The 17,880-nt window shown below is 36.9% G+C and overlaps 1 protein-coding gene across 2 annotated transcripts in view; it reads left to right on the forward strand.

Moving 5' to 3' along the window:
- Nucleotides 1–17,880, forward strand: part of LOC136850570 (DE-cadherin-like) — a 78,542-nt gene that overhangs the window by 44,744 nt on the left and 15,918 nt on the right. For both annotated transcript variants that reach the window (XM_067124196.1, XM_067124197.1), the window contains 8 exons: nt 3,051–3,212; nt 3,775–3,899; nt 6,207–6,368; nt 10,655–10,777; nt 11,053–11,202; nt 14,472–14,641; nt 15,269–15,461; nt 16,193–16,387. In XM_067124196.1, the coding sequence (XP_066980297.1) occupies nt 3,051–3,212; nt 3,775–3,899; nt 6,207–6,368; nt 10,655–10,777; nt 11,053–11,202; nt 14,472–14,641; nt 15,269–15,461; nt 16,193–16,387 (1,280 nt within the window). The remainder of the gene's footprint in view (nt 1–3,050; nt 3,213–3,774; nt 3,900–6,206; nt 6,369–10,654; nt 10,778–11,052; nt 11,203–14,471; nt 14,642–15,268; nt 15,462–16,192; nt 16,388–17,880) is intronic.

The raw sequence follows: 17,880 nt of genomic DNA on the forward strand, positions 1-17,880 counted from the left end.
AAGTAAAATATTCAAGCAACTGATGATAAATTTTCACGTATTTTATGCAAAAACTCTTATTCTCATCAATGCAAGGCACCTATTTTAGAAAAATCTCTCAACTACAGCTGACCATATCTGTACTGTCTAAACCACGTTCCAGACAGTCCATCAAACAGACTTCTCTTTACTTGTGCGGCCATAAAAGCCTTTCTGTTTCAGGCACATTGCAAATTAGGTTAGCACACAGATAATTTCTCCTATGTTTTGCAGATTAAAATGCCTTTTCATCTCTTTGATAGACTAAACCTCTATTTTCTCCTCCATGAATAAGGTCTCTATTGGAAAAACAGCTCCACTGCTATGTATGGGTACAAATATATTTAAAAATAAATCGCCACAGAGAGCTTTCCCGAAAGCTCTGTAGAGATTTATTTTTAAATATGTGTACCCATTCATAACTGCGGATTTTTTTCTCCATTTCAAGACTCATGCTACTCTGGGTATGTTTCAAAGACTTTATTTTTGTTAAAATGTTGCAGATATCCATGGATTCCCTCTCATTCCACAAAACCGTTTGTTAACATTCCCGAGGTACTTTGTATTCAGCCCATACAAACCTACAAATAGCTTATAATTTCCACCATTACCCAACACCGTTTTGTTAAGCTCAAAGTCCAAGGAGAATGGTGACCAAATGACCTTTCCTAGCCCAGTCCTGGATAAAACAAAGAAATAAAGGAAAGAAGACGAGCGTCTGAATCTCAAGGAAGCGAATGCTGTTGATTAAATTTCATGTATGAAATTCAGGCTGCCAAGCCAAGAACTGGGGCACTTTCGGGCATTCAGAACGTAAGAGGAGTTGGAGTCATTAGACAGCAAGATAAAGAGATACAGAAAATAAGAGAAATGAATTCAAAGATCTAAAAATGGAACTGGAAGAAAATCCCTTCTGTTGCACTTAGAAGTAACAATTAGAAGTGTTGGACAGTAATATTGAAGAAAGTAAGCAGAATGGAGATAAAGTAAAAGGCTAAAATGTGGGTACAGCTAGGGGCCAAAGGATCGTAGCAAACACCCTTTAGTAGTACCTACGGCTTCCGTAGTGGGGAAGTGCGATCAGTGTACCTCGCGCGGTGCACGGTAGGCATTACTCAAGGTTCTTTGCAGCGTTCCTGCGACCCCTAGCTGCGACCCCTTTCATCCCTTTCACTGAACCTCTGTTCATATTCTCTTTCTTCCATCTTGCTTTCCACCTTCTCCTAACAATTGTTTCGACATTATTTTCAGCTCTGAATGACCTCATGGGTCCCAGCGCTTGGCTTGTGACCTAATCTTATATTTGAATTCCAGTACCTATAGCACAACACCTGAGGTGCACTGAACTCATCACACCCTCGCACGGGAACCATGATGATAATCCTCTCTTCTTGCCAAAGCAATTCATGCAGCCATCGCCTGATCTTCCGTATTTTTTTTTTAAGGTCATGATTGAATTGATTTTTTTTTTTTTAGGTCACGAGCGAACATTTTTTGCAGGTCACGAACAAATTTTTGCAGGTCATGAGCAAATTCTTTTTGAGGTCATGAATGAATTGGGTTTTTTTGCAGGTCACGAGCGAGTTGTTTTTTTTTGCAGGTCACGAGAGATTGTTTTTGTAGGTCACAAGTAATTTTTTTTTTTTGCAGGTCATGAGCAATTTTTTTTTTTTTGCAGGTCATGAACAATTTTTTTTGCAGGTCACGAGTGAATTTTTTTCATTGCAGGTCGCGAGCGATTTTTTTTTGCAGGTCAAGAGCAAATATTTTTTGCAGGTCATGAGTGATTTTTTTTGCCGGTCGTGAGCGAATTGGTTTTTCTTACAGATTATGAGCGAATTATTGTTCACAGATTTATTTTCCAGGTCACGAGCGGATTATTATTTTTGCAGGTCATGAGGGAATTTTTTTTTTTTTTGCAGGTCACGAGCAGAATGGGTTTTTGCAGGTCATGAGCAAATTTTTTTTTTTTTTGCAGGGTTTTTTATAAATTTAGGTCATAAGTGATTTTTTGCTGCACATGAGCAAATTCTTTTTTTTTTTTGGTCACGGGTGATTTTTTTTTTTTTGGTCAAAAGTGAACATTTTTTTTCTTTTTTTCGCAGGTCATGAGTGATTTTTTTTTCGCAGGTCACAAGTGAATTTGTTTTTTTTTTAGGTCATGAGCAAATTTTGTTTTGCAGGTCACAATTTTTTTTTTTTAGGTCACAATTTATTTTTTTATTGCAGGTAATGAGCAAACTGTTTTTTTTTTTGGTCAGGTCATGAGTAAATTAGTTTATTTTTGCAGGTCAAAAACAATTTTTTTTGCAGGTCATGAGCTAATTTTTTTTCCAGGTGACAGGCTATTTTTATTTAGGTCATGAGCAAATTGTTTTTTATTTGCAGGGTCATGAGCAAATTTTTTTTGCAGGTCAAGGGCGAATTTTCAGGTCACAAGCGAGTTGGGTTCTTTTTTGCAAGTCACAAGCAAATTTTTGTTGCAGGTCACAAGTTTATTTTTTTTTGCTGGTCACGAGCGAGAATTTTATTTGCAGATTACGAGCAATTTTTTTTTGCAGGTCACAAGAGAATTTTGTTTTGCGGTCACGAGCGAATTTTTTTTTTTTTTAGGTCACGAGCAACATTTGTTTGCAAGTCACGAGCAAATTTTTTTTTGCAGGTCACGAATAAATTCAGTTTTTTTGGCAGGTCACGAGAGATTTTTTTTGCTGTTCATGAGCGAATTGGTTTTTTTCTGCAGGTCACGAGCAAAAATTTTTTGCAGGTCACGAGCAAATATTTTTTGCAGGTCACGAACAAATTCAGTTTTTTTTTTTGGCAGGTCACGAGCGATTTTTTTTTGCTGTTCATGAGCGATTTTTTTTTTTTTTTTTTTTTTGCAGGTCACGAGCGAATTGGCTTTTTTGCAGTTCACGAGCTAATTTTTTTTTTTTTTTTTTTGCAGGCCAAGAGCGAATTGGTTTGTTTGCAGGTCCCGAGTGAATTGGTTTTTTTTGCAGGTCACAAGCGAATTCTTTTTTTTTTTGCAGGTCACGAACGAATGACGATCTACTGGATCACGGTACAAGACCTGAACGACGTTCCTCCCGTCTTCGATCACCTGAACGGCATCTACGAGGCGGAACTGCCGGAGAATCGAGAGGTTGGAAAGTCTACTGGAGTCAAGTTGGCCGTCGAGGACTCTGATGTCGGTAAGGATGCTGTTTTTGTCACGAATAGTCATTATCTGAGTCCGTTTTACGCAGCACCTGGAGGCCTCATTAAGAATATTGTTTTTGATGCGAATATTCTGTTTCTGAGTCCGTGTTACGCAACTGCTGGAAGCCTCATTAACGCGATCGTAGAGCGAAAGACTGCTATGACGAGCACAAGGGAGGAGATTTCGAGATTCCCGATTTAGGTGGAGCTAATATATTTTAGAACTTTTAATTCGTACGAGACATATAGAACTATTTAATCTTAGTCTTTACAGACACCTAAAGCCATCATCTTTTATAAAAATGAAAACGGTAGCCGTAACAATAATGCAGAGACTGTCCTCCAAATGTAACTGTTTTAATGATAAAGTTTTAAAGGCTTATTTGAAAGGCATATTCACATATTCCCTTCATTCTCTGAAATATCATCATAGGAAACAATATCTTTAAGGTAACGAGCGACAGTACTCGGAAAAAAATGGCTTCTAATGAAATCTTCCCCAGCTACGCACAATTTGAAAGGTCCTAATTCACCTCCCTTTTTCCCGCTCTCCAGTAAACCTTTTCGAGTACCAGATCGTGGAAGGCAACGGGGAGCAGAAGTTCCGAATCGACGAAGTAACGGGCGAGATCCTTGTCAACAAAGTCTTGGATTATGACCATCCCGTGTACGACCGAAATGTAGGTAGCCATAGTTACGATGGTATTTTCTTCCTTTCCTTCTTTTCCTACCTTCCTACCTTTGCGTTCTTCCCCTATCATCCCCCGTAGCGGGTTGGTACCGGCAGTGCACCTAATGTGGTGCACTGTGAACATTATTTGAAGATGTTTGCAGCGTCCCATCCGCCCATAGCTATTCCCAATTTGTAGCCTTTTACTTTACTTCCATTCCCTCTTCCTTTTCAGTCTTGCTTTAATAATTTACTTACATTTTATTTTTTTTTATTTATTTACTAATTTGCTAATTTATCTATATCTCTAGTAACTGATCTCTTCTTTCTGTATTTTGCATTGCCTTCTGTAACTTCTTTCGAATGAATACCATTTTCTTTGGAAGCTTGAATTTCAATGGTCCCAGTGGGCTTGTTCCTTATGAATAGAATTGATCTTCTGAATAATAATAATAATAATAATAATAATAATAATAATAATAATAATAATAATAATAATAATAATAATAATAATAATCTATTATTTTTAGTGCTATGTCAGGTTTTCTCTAGTTCTACCTGTAAAACATTGGACATCATCGCCTTTATTTTCTGGATTTCTTATATCTTGCTGTCCAACCACTCCAACCACCTCTTTTCATTGTCTTAAGCGCTGTATGGGGGGAAGTGCCCCTTCAGTGCTTGTCTTGGTAGCCCAGATTTCATTATAAAGTCTTCTTGAGTTACACTGATTTCTATATACTTAATATAAGATGATATTTAAAATGCTGTTTTGATTTGTAATCAGTGCTTTTGTTTTCATTTTTTGTCAATATCATCACTGGACATTGTTGGAAAATCTTTAGTATAAACAGCTCATGTTGAAACTAGGTTTTCAATATTTCCATGTTTTGTGAAAATACTTTTATATTTTATGTATTTGATGTAAAATATCATTGTTGTCTTCATATATAGTTAACTGTACTGTATTCTTATCATAATTGTAATAAGGAATTGTTTTGACATTTCGCTCACTATTGTTTCGATATCATGAAAATATTCCTGATTACCACCTGTATCGTCTATGCATCATCAAGCGTTAGAAATTCTGAGGTCAACGATTTTGTACTATAGGTAATCAGTAAGTTTAGTGAATTTAGAGCTTTGTTTGAACGTTATTCCATCTTTCTTCTATGCAAAACTCTCGTTTGATTATTCACGTATTTGTTTCTTTTTTTAAGAACTAATTAGAATTGTGTTGCGAATGTTAAATGAATACCATACTTACATCTTACTTCCGCTCCCAGTAAGGCTTTTCAGACTGCCAGTCAGTGGGATCTGTCGTCTCCTCAACTCTCCTCTGTTTTCAAAAGCTCCCTCTCCTCTTGACTGTTCAATTTTGGCAAGTTATTCTTTGTCAGGATCTTCTATACTTAATCAGTCCAGCGTTTACGTGGTCTACCTCTTGATCTCCATCCATCAAGTGTCCAATCCTACCTTCATTTCACAATTCTACTTTCATCCTTTCTCGTTAGATGGCCTAGCCATATCAGCTGTTCTTTCTCAGTTTTATCTATCATTTAATCAACTGATTATTATTATTATTATTATTATTATTATTATTATTATTATTATTATTATTATTATTATTATTATTATTATTATTATTATTATTTCGGAAGATGAAGAATCCTATTCATATGGAACAGGGGCCATTGACTTCAAATTCAAGCTTCCAAAGAGTATTACAGTGTTCATTCGAAAGAATTGGCAGAAGGTAATGGGAAATACAGAAAGAGGAGATCAGTTATTAGAAAAAAACAGTTAAATTAGCAAATTAATAAATGAACAAATTAAATCTAACAACTTGCATCGACATAATACCAGAGCAGAGTATGGTTCAACCAATAAAACTCGACCCTTACCAGCAAGCGCGTTCTAATTAATGGATCAAAGGTTAATCGTTCATTGTTTAGATCTTTAGTTGTTAACTTGAAGTTTTCCGCGAACACTGTTTCATTCACTTCTTTCTGTCTAATAAAAGCGATTTCGTTATGAACATGTGATCCCAACTACAACTATTTCTCACAGGGACGTCTTTATTGGGAAGCCTCTTTATCAGCTGATGCTTCAACCTTTGTGAATAGTCACGTTTTGCCTTTGATGTCTTCTGTTATAGTTTCTCTTCATGAAACTTTCAAGTTGAACGAGAGCTGTATCAGATTTCATCTCTGAATTCACTTATTCAGGGACATTTGGTTTCCTGAATGTTATAAGCCTAGTCACTCCAAATCTATTTGTAAACTTGTCCCGTTTCTTCTCTGGGTTCTGTTTTCAGTTCACTCTGAGAATTCGGGTGTACGACGGAGCCAACCCTCCAGCTGAAACTGACGTCATCATCGCCGTCACGAATGTCAACGACCTCCAGCCCGTGTTCGAGAAGAGCAACTACACCTTCAGCGTCACCGAAAACACCGACTGCAACGTCACCTTCGGGAAGGTGAGGCCGTTTTCAGAGAGTCGAGTTTTATCTCGTCTCCTTTTCCTTATAAGTCTTGCATTTCACCCTTTCCTCTTAATTTCCTTTGGTCTTGTACTTCAACCTTTCTTCATACTGTTGTGCTTTCTCTAGCTTCGTTTTCCATATAGTCTTGCATTTCAGCCTTTCTTCATAATTTCCTTCCTTTTATCTGCCTTCATTTGTCTTATAATCTTGTACTTCATCCTTTCTTCATAATTTCTGTTTCCTTCTAGTTTTGTATTCCTTATACTCTTGTACATCAGACTTTTTCATAATTACCATGTTTTCATCTTGCTTCGCTGTCCTTATAGTCTTGTAGTTCAGCCTTTCTTCATAATTTTTATGTTTTCATGTAGCTTCATTTTCCTTTCTTCAACCTTTCTTCATATTTTCTGTGCTTTCTCTAGCATTCGTTTTCCTTATGGTCTTGTAATTCAGCCTTTCTTCATAACGTCCATGCCTTCTCTAGCAACGTTTTCTTCATTGCCTTGTACTTCAGCCTTTCTTCATAAAATCCATGCTTTCATCTAGTATGTTTTCCTTACTCTCTTGTACTTCAGCCTTTCTCAATAATTTCCGTGCTTTCATCTAGCTTTGTTTTCCATACAGACTTTTACTTTAGCCTTTCTCAATGATTTAAGTGCTTTCACCTAGCTTTATTTTCCTTATAGTCTTGTTCTTCAGCCTTTCTTAGTAATTTCAGTGATTTCATCTAGCTTTGTTTTCCATATAGACTTTTACCTTAGCCTTTCTCAATAATTTCCGTGCTTTCATCTAGCTTCGTTTTCCTTATAGTCTTGTACTTCAGCCTTTCTCAATAATTTCCGTGCTTTCATCTAGCTTTGTTTTCCATATAGACTTTTATTTTAGCCTTTCTTAATAATTTCCGTGCTTTCATCTAGCTTCGTTTTCCTTATAGTCTTGTACTTCAGCCTTTCTCAGTAATTTCCATGCTTTCATCTAGCTTCGTTTTCCATATAGACTTTTACTTTAACCCTTCTCAATAATTTCTGTGCTTTCATTTAGCTTCCTTTTCCTTATAATCTTGTACTTCAGCCTTTCTCAATAATTTCCATGCTTTCATCTAGCTTCATTTTCCTTATAGGCTTGTACTTCAGCCTTTCTCAATAATTTCCATGCTTTCATCTAGCTTTGTTTTCCATATAGACTTTTACTTGCGCCTTTCTTAATAATTTCCATGCTTTCATCTAGCTTCGTTTTCCTTATTCTTGCACTTCAGCCTTTCTTAATAATTTCTATGCTTTCATCTAGCTTCATTTTCCTTATAGTCTTGTACTTCAGCCTTACTTAATAATTTCCATGCTTTCATCTAACTTTGTTTTCCATACAGACTTTTACTTTAACCTTTCTTAATAATTTCCATCTTTCATCTAGCTTCATTCTCCTTATAGTCTTGTACTTCAGACTTTCTCAATAATTTCCATGCTTTCATCTAGCTTCGTTTTCCTTATAGTCTTTAACTTCAGCCTTTCTTAATAATTTCCGTGCTTTCATTTAGCTTCATTATCCTAATTGCCTTGTAATTTCGCCTTTCTTAATAATTTCCATGCTTTCATCTAACTTTGTTTTCCTTATAGTCTTGTTCTTCAGCCTTTCTCAGTAATTTCCATGCTTTCATCTAGCTTCGTTTTCCTTATAGTCTTGTACTTCAGCCTTTCTCAATAATTTCCGTGCTTTCATCTAGCTTCGTTTTCCTTATAGTCTTGTACTTCAGCCTTTCTTAATAATTTCCGTGCTTTCATTTAGCTTCATTATCCTAATTGCCTTGTAATTTCGCCTTTCTTAATAATTTCCATGCTTTCATCTAGCTTTGTTTTCCTTATAGTCTTGTACTTCAGCCTTTCTCAATAATTTCCATGCTTTCATCTAGCTTCGTTTTCCTTATAGTCTTGCACTTCAGCCTTTCTCAATAATTTCGTGCTTTCATCTAGCTTCATTTTCCTTATAGTCTTGTAATTCAGCCTTTCTTAATAATTTCTGTGCTTTCATTTAGCTTCATTATCCCTTTCTCATTGCCTTTCATTTAGCTTTGTTTTCTTAATTGCCCTTGTAATTCCACCTTTCCATATTATAGTCTTGTAAATAATTTCCATGCTTTCATCTAGCTTTGTTTTCCTTATAGTCTTGTACTTCAGCCTTTCTCAATAATATCTGTGCTTTCATCTAGCTTCGTTTTCCTTATAGTCTTGTACTTCAGCCTTTCTTAATAATTTCTGTGCTTTCATTTAGCTTCATTATCCTAATTGCCTTGTAATTCCGCCTTTCTTAATAATTTCCGTGCTTTCATCTAGCTTTGTTTTCCGTATAGTCTTGTACTTCAGCCTTTCTCAATAATTTCCGTGCTTTCATTTAGCTTCGTTTTCGTAATTGCCTTGTAATGCCGCCTTTCTCAATAATTTCCGTGCTTTCATCTAGCTTTGTTTTTCTTATAGTCTTGTACTTCAGCCTTTCTCAATAATTTCTGTGCTTTCATCTAGCTTTGTTTTCTTTATATTCTTGTACTTCAGCCTTTCTTCATAGTTTCTGTGTTTTCATTTAGCTTCGTTTTCCTTATAGTCGTGTACTTCACCCTTTCTCAATAATTTCCGTGCTTTCATTTAGCTTCGTTTTCTTAATTGCCTTGTAATTCAGCCTTTCTCAATAATTTCCGTACTTTCATCTAGCTTTGTTTTTCTTATAGTCTTGTACTTCAGCCTTTCTCAATAATTTCTATGTTGTCGTCTAGCTTCGTTTTCTTTATATTCTTGTACTTCAGCCTTCCTTCATAGTTTCTGTGCTTTCATTTAGCTTCGTTTTCCTTATAGTCGTGTACTTCAGCCTTTCTCAATAATTTCCGTGCCTTCATCTAACTTCGTTTTCCTTATAGTCTTGTACTTCAGCCTTTCTCAATAATTTCTATGTTGTCGTCTAGCTTCGTTTTCTTTATATTCTTGTACTTCAGCCTTTCTTCATAGTTTCTGTGCTTTCATTTAGCTTCGTTTTCCTTATAGTCATGTACTTCTGCCTTTCTCAATAATTTCCGTGCCTTCATCTAACTTCGTTTTCCTTATAGTCTTGTACTTCAGCCTTTCACAATAATTTCCGCGCTTTCGTCTAGCATCGTTTTCCTTATAGTCTTGTACTTCAGCCTTTTTCAATAACTTAAACTAGCAATAAATAAAGTAGAGTAATTAGCATAAACACTGAAAGATAGGGTTGCCGAGCACATACAGCTACCCATATAAGGTATTGGAAAATTATATTTGACATTTGCCACGTATGTAGAGATCTAAATTCTGATTAAGCCGTATTATTGTGTTTTTGCTGTTCAGCTAATGCCGTCAAGAGGTCTGCTTTACTTTCTGGTATTAATCAAAGGTTAACAGAGAATCTTATTCTTGTTGTCAGTATTCAAACGATTTTTTGAGACTCGGATTTATTTTTGATCACCAGCAGTTACAGAGAACAAATCCTTATTGAAGTGTCGTCTGACATTAACAAAGGTTCTCATAATTATATCCTTTTTCTCCGGGGGCAATTTTCATTTATGACCAATAAGTATCGAGAGATCAATTAGAATAATACAAGCAATAATCCTGTTTGTGGTTAAGTTAAGTATACCTTGGTTTTACCAGACCACTGAGCTGATTTACAGCTCTCCTAGGGCTGGCCCGAAGGATTAGACTTATTTTTCGTGGCTAAGAACCAATTGGTTACCTAGCAATGGGACCTACAGCTTATTGTGGAATCCGAACCACATTATAGCGAGAAAAGAATTTCTATCACCAGAAATAAATTCCTCGAATTCTTCATTAGCCGGCCGGAGACTCGAACTCGGGCCTAGCGAGTGCGGTGTATTCGTTAATGGAGGTGGGGTTCACCTCTAGGTGTTACTCAAGAATGAGTCCACACCACATTAAACATGTCATAAACGCACGCCAGCAACCTAGCGCTTACATATCACAAACAAGTTGAAAACAAGTCAACGACCGTAAATGGAGAACGAATCTTTAGCAAATGCTGGATAACCGTTGGTTACAACTACTAATAATTCGTTGACTTGTATTCAACCTGTTTGTGACGTGTGTGCGAGAAGTTATATTTTTATAACGTTTTACTATAATGTGGAGGCAACCTAAGTGTAACAGATGGTCTACGTTTATTTTAAGAAACACAAGGCTGAATGACAGGAGGCTTGTATCTTGTTATTTTTTCCTGGCTATCGATACTTGATAAACAAAATTCCGTTAATGTCTTTTTCTCAGGTATCCGCGTTAGACCCGGACTTAGCCAACAGTGTCGACCAAAATATACTGTATTACCTGTCTCCAATCGAGCTCCACAACTTCACCATAGACAGCAAGACTGGAGACTTGTCGCTGAAAGGAGTGAGTACCTAAGTTTATGGTTATGTTTCCAAACACTTCCTGTCTGCTGTTGGGAGTTTTAATATTTGTCGTAGAGAAGATGTCAGTTTGATGTCATTATTTTGAGGGAACAGGTGTGAGCACGACCTGTTTTTGTGATTTTAATGCGGTTTTCCCTTTCCAAACTTTCAGCCACAAAAGAGCTAAGGCAAAAGAGGAAAGAAGTCTCCTCCTTCTTCCTCCATTTTACAATGAGCGAGAGCTGCCTATAAAACCGTGAATTTTTATGCCTTCAGTGCTTGGATCGCGAGTCTGCTAAGAAGGGCATAATGACCTTGTATCCGAGAGCCAACGACGAAGGAGGAAGAGGTCATGATGCTGACCCCGCCACCGTTCATCTGGTCATACAAGATCTCAATGACAACCACCCGCACATACATCTGCCGGTGAGTGCTGTACAGAATCACTTTTCCTTTCTCGAAACTGAGATGAATTTATCTGTTTCTTTGAGATACACATAAACCTCATTTACAAGCATTTCATATCACACGTATAATACTACTCTCTCCTAATTTAAGCACGCACACAAACACACTTCCTTCAAACGTGGAAAATTCTTTGTAAAATGTCCACGGTTTACTATTCCGGGATGCACTACCTTAATCACACCACAGTTTGTGACATTTACTCTCACATACAGATGAGAATCAACAGCTCTGTTTCTTTCGCCATCCACATAACATTTGTCGCTCCATCTTCCTGGTTTCCATTCACCTAAATAACCATACTCTTGATCACATTCAAATTCATCTTTCTCCACCTACATACACTTTCATCCTCTTGCACTGAGTCCTGCTGTTTCTCTTCCAAATCTCCAAATTCTTTGGAACTTTGAATTTCAAGTCAATGACCTCTATGGGCTTGTTCCATATGAATAGGGTCCATTTTCTGAATAATAATAATAATAATAATAATAATAATAATAATAATAATAATAATAATAATAATAATAATAATAATAATAATAATAATACCGTATTCTTTGCAAGCATCAACCATTCTGTAGGTCGTGCAAGACTCCTTTTTCTGTCCCGTAGCGTTGTATCCATATCCTGTACTTCCTCTAATTTTCCACGTCACTCCATCCACAGAGACATATCATACTCTTTCCTAAGACCAGGGTCTACACCAAATAACTCCTTCTATCGTTTGCATAATCTAACATTATGTTTACTTTCATCATATAAAACTGCATCCTCAGCAATATCACAAATGAATTTTTATTAGTTATCATATGTGTTTTTGTAGGTCATTGTAGTACGTATATGGTTAGAACCGTTCGATCTCAAACTTCAAATAATTATTTCGCAAAAAGAGATTCTTCCACACACGCTCTCCCTTCTTGAACCTGCGATGCTTCTCCCCTGTCAGTCCTATCTTATCTCACGTTCTCAATCAGATCCCAAGCAACGTCTTCCCAAGTACACTAATTAACATAATATCCCCTATTATTCCTGAAACCACCTCTACATCTTAAACAATATCTCGAGGAGTAGCTTTTACTCATGTCTGTTTTTTTGTAACCTTTCTGTCTTCCTTACATTTTTTACGAACTTTCATAAGCCCTTCTATTACTTCAGTCTACGGTGTCTATATTTTTCTCCAAAACTTTAATTATAGCCTCTTATCACTTGCATAAGTATTCATGAATTAAAACTAATCCCTTCAGCTCTTCTGTTACATTCATTTTTGCCTGTCTACTACCCTCCCTCCATATACAGTACCTCTTGGATATCCTCATTTTATCAGCACTGGACTGTATTGAACTCTTCTCAAACCATATCTTTTCATTTGTGTCAGTTATTCAAAGTTCAGTTTGCTCATTACCCTTTCTCTCCGGATTTACATCCCTAAAGACCAACTTTTTTTCCCTGAAGTAGTTGTAATAAAATTATCATCAGACTTAGATTATTTTTTTTCCAAAGTTTGACATTAACTGCTGTATTCATCTTGTATACTGATGTATGATCAACGCTTTCATCCTGCAGCTTCGTATTTATAATCTCGTTACGTTAACTAACCCTTTGCTTTTGCACCTGTTCCTAAACAGCTTTACCGACAAGTTCCCCTGGTGAATCTGTGATTCTCCTGACATAAAGTTCTTCTTTCATCGTGAACGTCATAGAAGTGTTCATGTCAGCTTTGCCTTTCATGTGGTTAGATTTGTATAATATTCATATTCCCTTCTCACCGAGCTCACTTTTCTTCACACTTTTTCGTTCCTTCTCCAACTAAAACATCTTCCAGCAGACATTCCTCATGTAACATCAACCACAGGGTTGTAGTGCCGTTAGTGCACTCTAGGTGTTGCACTGAAGGCATTACTGAAGGGTGCTTGCGGCGTCCTTTCTGCAGCTAGCTGCACCCCTTCAGTTTTCAGTTCTTCTTCTCTAACTAAAACATCTGGAGGTGCTTATCTTCCTTAATGTTTCAAGGCGTTGAAACTTCCTTGGGCGGCAATGTCCAGATGTTGCGCTTACAAATGCCGCGATGATTATGTTATAAGATCGTTGACCTTTGATAAGACATATTTGTATCTGAATGGCGGATATGACTCAGAAAGTTGTGGTTGTTGCGATGACTGATTTTCTAGTATATCTGGATCGAGAATCAATGAAAGGCTGAGGAATGTGTATACGACAAAGATGTGGTAAAAATGTTGTCTTAGGTGAAAAATGAATAAATGTTACGAGTTGGTTAGATCGCGTGTAGAGAATGGAGGTAAACAGGGTGGCAAAAATTGAGAGCTGAGGAAGAGGAGGAAGAAGTGGAGAAGACCAAGGAAATACTGGCTAAAGGTTGTGGAAGAGGTATTAAAACTAATGGGCCAAGGCTTGATATCCAGGTAAACAGAATTTGTTTAAGCACTTGGAACAGCTAATGTTTTCGAACCTTCAGGAAACAAAGCTTCATTTTCGATTTGCAGATCAAAGGATGAACCAAACAGCAGCCTTGTGTTATGTAGAAATATGTAGTCATATTTTAAGCTTTCATTGGAGTGTGTACTTCTTTGTATCTCATTCATTGTAATCACACCCAATAATATAACTTTATGACTTCAGAAATGACAAAGGTCGATCAATAAGTTTTAAATAAATTTGACAAATTAATTATTTTTCCTATAGATAAGTGCACGAATGTATGGCAAATAAATGTAGCTGGAAGCTTTGAAAATATTATTCCTGTATAACTAACAAAGCAAAAACTGTTTCCAAGTACTTTTACAGAAAACTTACCGCTTCTCCTTGTATTTTAATAATTTACTTACATTTTTATTTGTCTATTTATTTGCTTGTTAATTTATCTGTTTTCTAATAACTGATCTCCTCTTTCTGTACTTTCCTTTATCTTCTGTTACTTCTTTCGAATGAACACCATATTCTTTGGAAGCTTGAATTTCTAGTCAGTGGCCCTTGTGGTGGGCTTGTTCCATATGAATGCGTTATTCTTCTGAATAATAATAATAATAATAATAATAATAATAATAATAATAATAATAATAATAATAATAATAATAATAATAATAATAAAATTAAAATAATTTAAAATTAAACAGAAATTCTCCTCAACGACAGCCTTAGAAAACTCTGTGAACTAGGTTTTACAGATTGCATTTGATCCCATTAACAAATTTACTTGTTTTCGTCCACTGCAGGAGAACGGTTACGCCAAAATCATGGAAAACTTGTACCCTGAAGATGTCGAATCCATAACCATAAAGCTTGACGATGTTGATGGCGGTGACCATGGCTGTCCTTGCACCATGGAGTTTGACCCAGGGACTCCAGCTTCTTGGTTGGAGAAGTTCAGTCTGGAGATTGGTGGGTAAGTGTGGCATTCGTCTCCTGATGATAAATATTTCATAGCGAAGAGTTGGGTGGACGTTTCAACAGTTCGCTAAAGATGGAACGACTTCTTTATATGAAACGTCTAGGTTTTATGAATTAATGAAAAACGAAATGATGTGATATGAAACCTATAGGTTTCATAAAGTAGTTATGGATTTATTCCTGTTTGTTATTTCAACAAAGTTAGTGATTTTGTTACATTTGAAGTTAGTATAGTTGTTTTACTCCAGAAGTCATAATTATAATAACAATAATCATTAACTCTTCTTGTGATCCGTGACCCTAGCACTGGCCTAAAAAGAAAGGGGAATAAATGAAAAGGCTTCTAATCACCTCTCTCTCTCTCTCTCTCTCTCTCTCTCTCTCTCTCTCTCTCTCTCTCTCTCTCTCTCTGTGACAAACACACACAGACCTTGTTTACCTGAAGTTCCTTGCTCTCTCGACATAAGCTCTGTTTGAGCAGGCTGCCTCTAAATGATTACATAATCATTGGGATGTTTTGTAAAACGACGAGGTTTACTCGAAATACAGAGAAAGAATGAAGTGAATCTATATTGCTGATGTGTATATAACAAGTGTCTCTGTTTACCTTTCCCATTTCCAGAGGAAGGTCCACGTACCGCCTGATTCCCGTGGCGTCGTTGGACCGAGAGGAACAGAAGGTGTACTCCCTTCCCTTCGTGACCCAAGATCAGACGGGGCGGAGGGGCATCCGTCTCCTCACCCTAGAGGTCGGGGATGAGAACGATTCTCCAATGTCCGACGGAAGGAGCGAGATTAAGGTCTACAATTACCAGGTGCAGTCAACTTTTGTGTTGTATTTATTATGTCTACTTCTGCTAGAGACTTGTCTCTTTTAGATAGAGTGGTTCGTGATGTCAGGTTTCTGTTCCCTAATATCAGCAGTTATGACTTGGAGTATCGGCGGGTGGTCTCTTGTTTGTCAATTTTCCATAAGTTGTATTTTAACAGAGATCTTTCACATTCTCAATTGATCCCTGAGCCGCTTTATCTGCCGAGGGCAACCAGATTCGCTGAACAGCTGCACCAATATTCAGTAAATGTGCCTCACTGTCGAACTTCTCAGTTCCAGAGTCCCTTATTCCTCACACCGTACAGTCCAGTCTCCCTGAGGATGTCGTGCAGTAGTTCAAGCAAAGATGCAATGCATTACTACCCCAGTGCTATTCTCTTTGCATCTTAATAAATCTTTATTTTATTAATTTATTTTTATCTTTTTTTAATAAGTGAGATCTCTTCTTTCTGTATTTCCATTTACCTTCTCTTACTCCTTCCTAATGAACAACATAATATTCTTTGGAAGCTTGAGTTTCAAGTCAATGGCCCATGTGGGTTTATTCCATTTGAATAGGGTTCATCTTTTGAATAATAATAATAATTATGGTTGTGAGACTAAATGGAAACAAGAAAAATTGATTACTGGATGATGGAAGACTACTTGACTCTAACACGCCCCTTCCTAAATGATGACGAGTTTGTGTAAAATTGTTCGTCTTCGTCATTCTAGGGACAGTTCCCATCGATGGTTATCGGAGCTGTTTACATGACGGATCTGGATGACTTCGACCTAGATGACAAGATATTCGAGGTGGATGAAACGACCTCGTCCAATGTTGCTAACTACTTTAAAGTGGACCGGAAGAGCGGCAACATCACGATGTTTAAGGGAACACCTGCCGGATTGCACTTGCTCAGGGTGAAGGTAAGCCCGTTAAACCTTTCAAGGTTTTCTCTCTTACCCTCCCTCTCTCATTCTCTCTTATTCTCTCTTATCCTCTCTTATTCTCTCTTATTCTCTCTCATTCTCTCTTATTCTCTCTTATCCTCTCTTATTCTCTCTCATTCTCTCTTATTCTCTCAGTCTCTTATTCTCTCTTATTCTCTCTCATTCTCTCTTATTCTCTCGTATCCTCTCTCATTCTCTCTTATTCTCTCATATCCTCTCTCATTCTCTCTTATTCTCTGTATCCTCTCTCATTCTCTCTTATTCTCTCTTATCCTCTCTTATTCTCTCTTATCCTCTCTCATACTTTCTTATCCTCTCGTATCCTCTTTCATTCTCTCTTATTCTCTCTTATTCTCTCGTATCCTCTCTCATTCTCTCTTATTCTCTGTATCCTCTCTCATTCTCTCTTATTCTCTCTTATCCTCTCTTATTCTGTCTTATCCTCTCTCATTCTCTCTTATTCTCTCGTATCCTCTCATTCTCTCTTGTTCTCTCGTATCCTCTCTCATTCTCTCTTGTTCTCTCGTATCCTCTCTCATTCTCTCTTATCTTCTCTTATTCTCTCTTATCCTCTCTCATTCTTTCTTATTCTCTCGTATCCTCTCTCATTCTCCTTATTCTCTCGTATCCTCTCTCATTCTCTCTTATTCTCTCTTATCTTCTCATATTATCTCTTATCCTCTCTCATTCTTTCTTATTCTCTCGTATCCTCTCTCATTCTCTCTTATTCTCTCTTATCCTCTCTTATCCTCTCTCATTCTTTCTTATTCTCTCTTATCCTCTCTCATTCTCTTATTCTCTCATATCCTCTCTCATTCTCTCTTATTCTCTCTTATCCTCTCTTATTCTTTCTTATCCTCTCTCATTCTTTCTTATTCTCTCTTATCCTCTCTCATTCTCTCTTATTTTCTCGTATCTTCTCTCATTCTCTCTTATTCTCTCGTATCCTCTCTCATTCTCTCTTATTCTCTGTATCCTCTCTCGTTCTCTCTTATTCTCTCTTATTCTCTCTCATTCTCTCATTCTCTCTTATCCTCTTTCATTCTCTCTTATTCTCTCTTATCCTCTCTCATTCTCTCGTAATCTCTCTTATCCTCTCTTTCTCTCTTATTCTCTCTTATCCTCTCTCATTCTCTCGTAATCTCTCTTATCCTCTCTTTCTCTCTTATTCTCTCTTATCCTCTCTCATTCTCACTTATTCTCTCTTATCCTCTCTCATTCTCTCTTATTCTCTCTCATTCTCTCTTATTCTCTCTTTTCCTCCCTCAGTCTCTTATTCTCTCTTATCCTCTCTCATTATCTCTCATTCTCTCGTATCCTCTCTCATTCTCTCTTATTCTCTCTTATCCTCTCTCATTCTCTCTTATTCTCTCGTATCCCCTCTCATTCTCTCGTATCCTCTCTCATTCTCTCTTATTCTCTCTTATTCTCTCGTATCATCTCTCATTCTCTCTTATTCTCTCGTATCC

The sequence above is a fragment of the Macrobrachium rosenbergii genome, chromosome 22 (genome assembly GCF_040412425.1).
Source record: "Macrobrachium rosenbergii isolate ZJJX-2024 chromosome 22, ASM4041242v1, whole genome shotgun sequence".
Classification (NCBI taxonomy): domain Eukaryota; kingdom Metazoa; phylum Arthropoda; class Malacostraca; order Decapoda; family Palaemonidae; genus Macrobrachium; species Macrobrachium rosenbergii.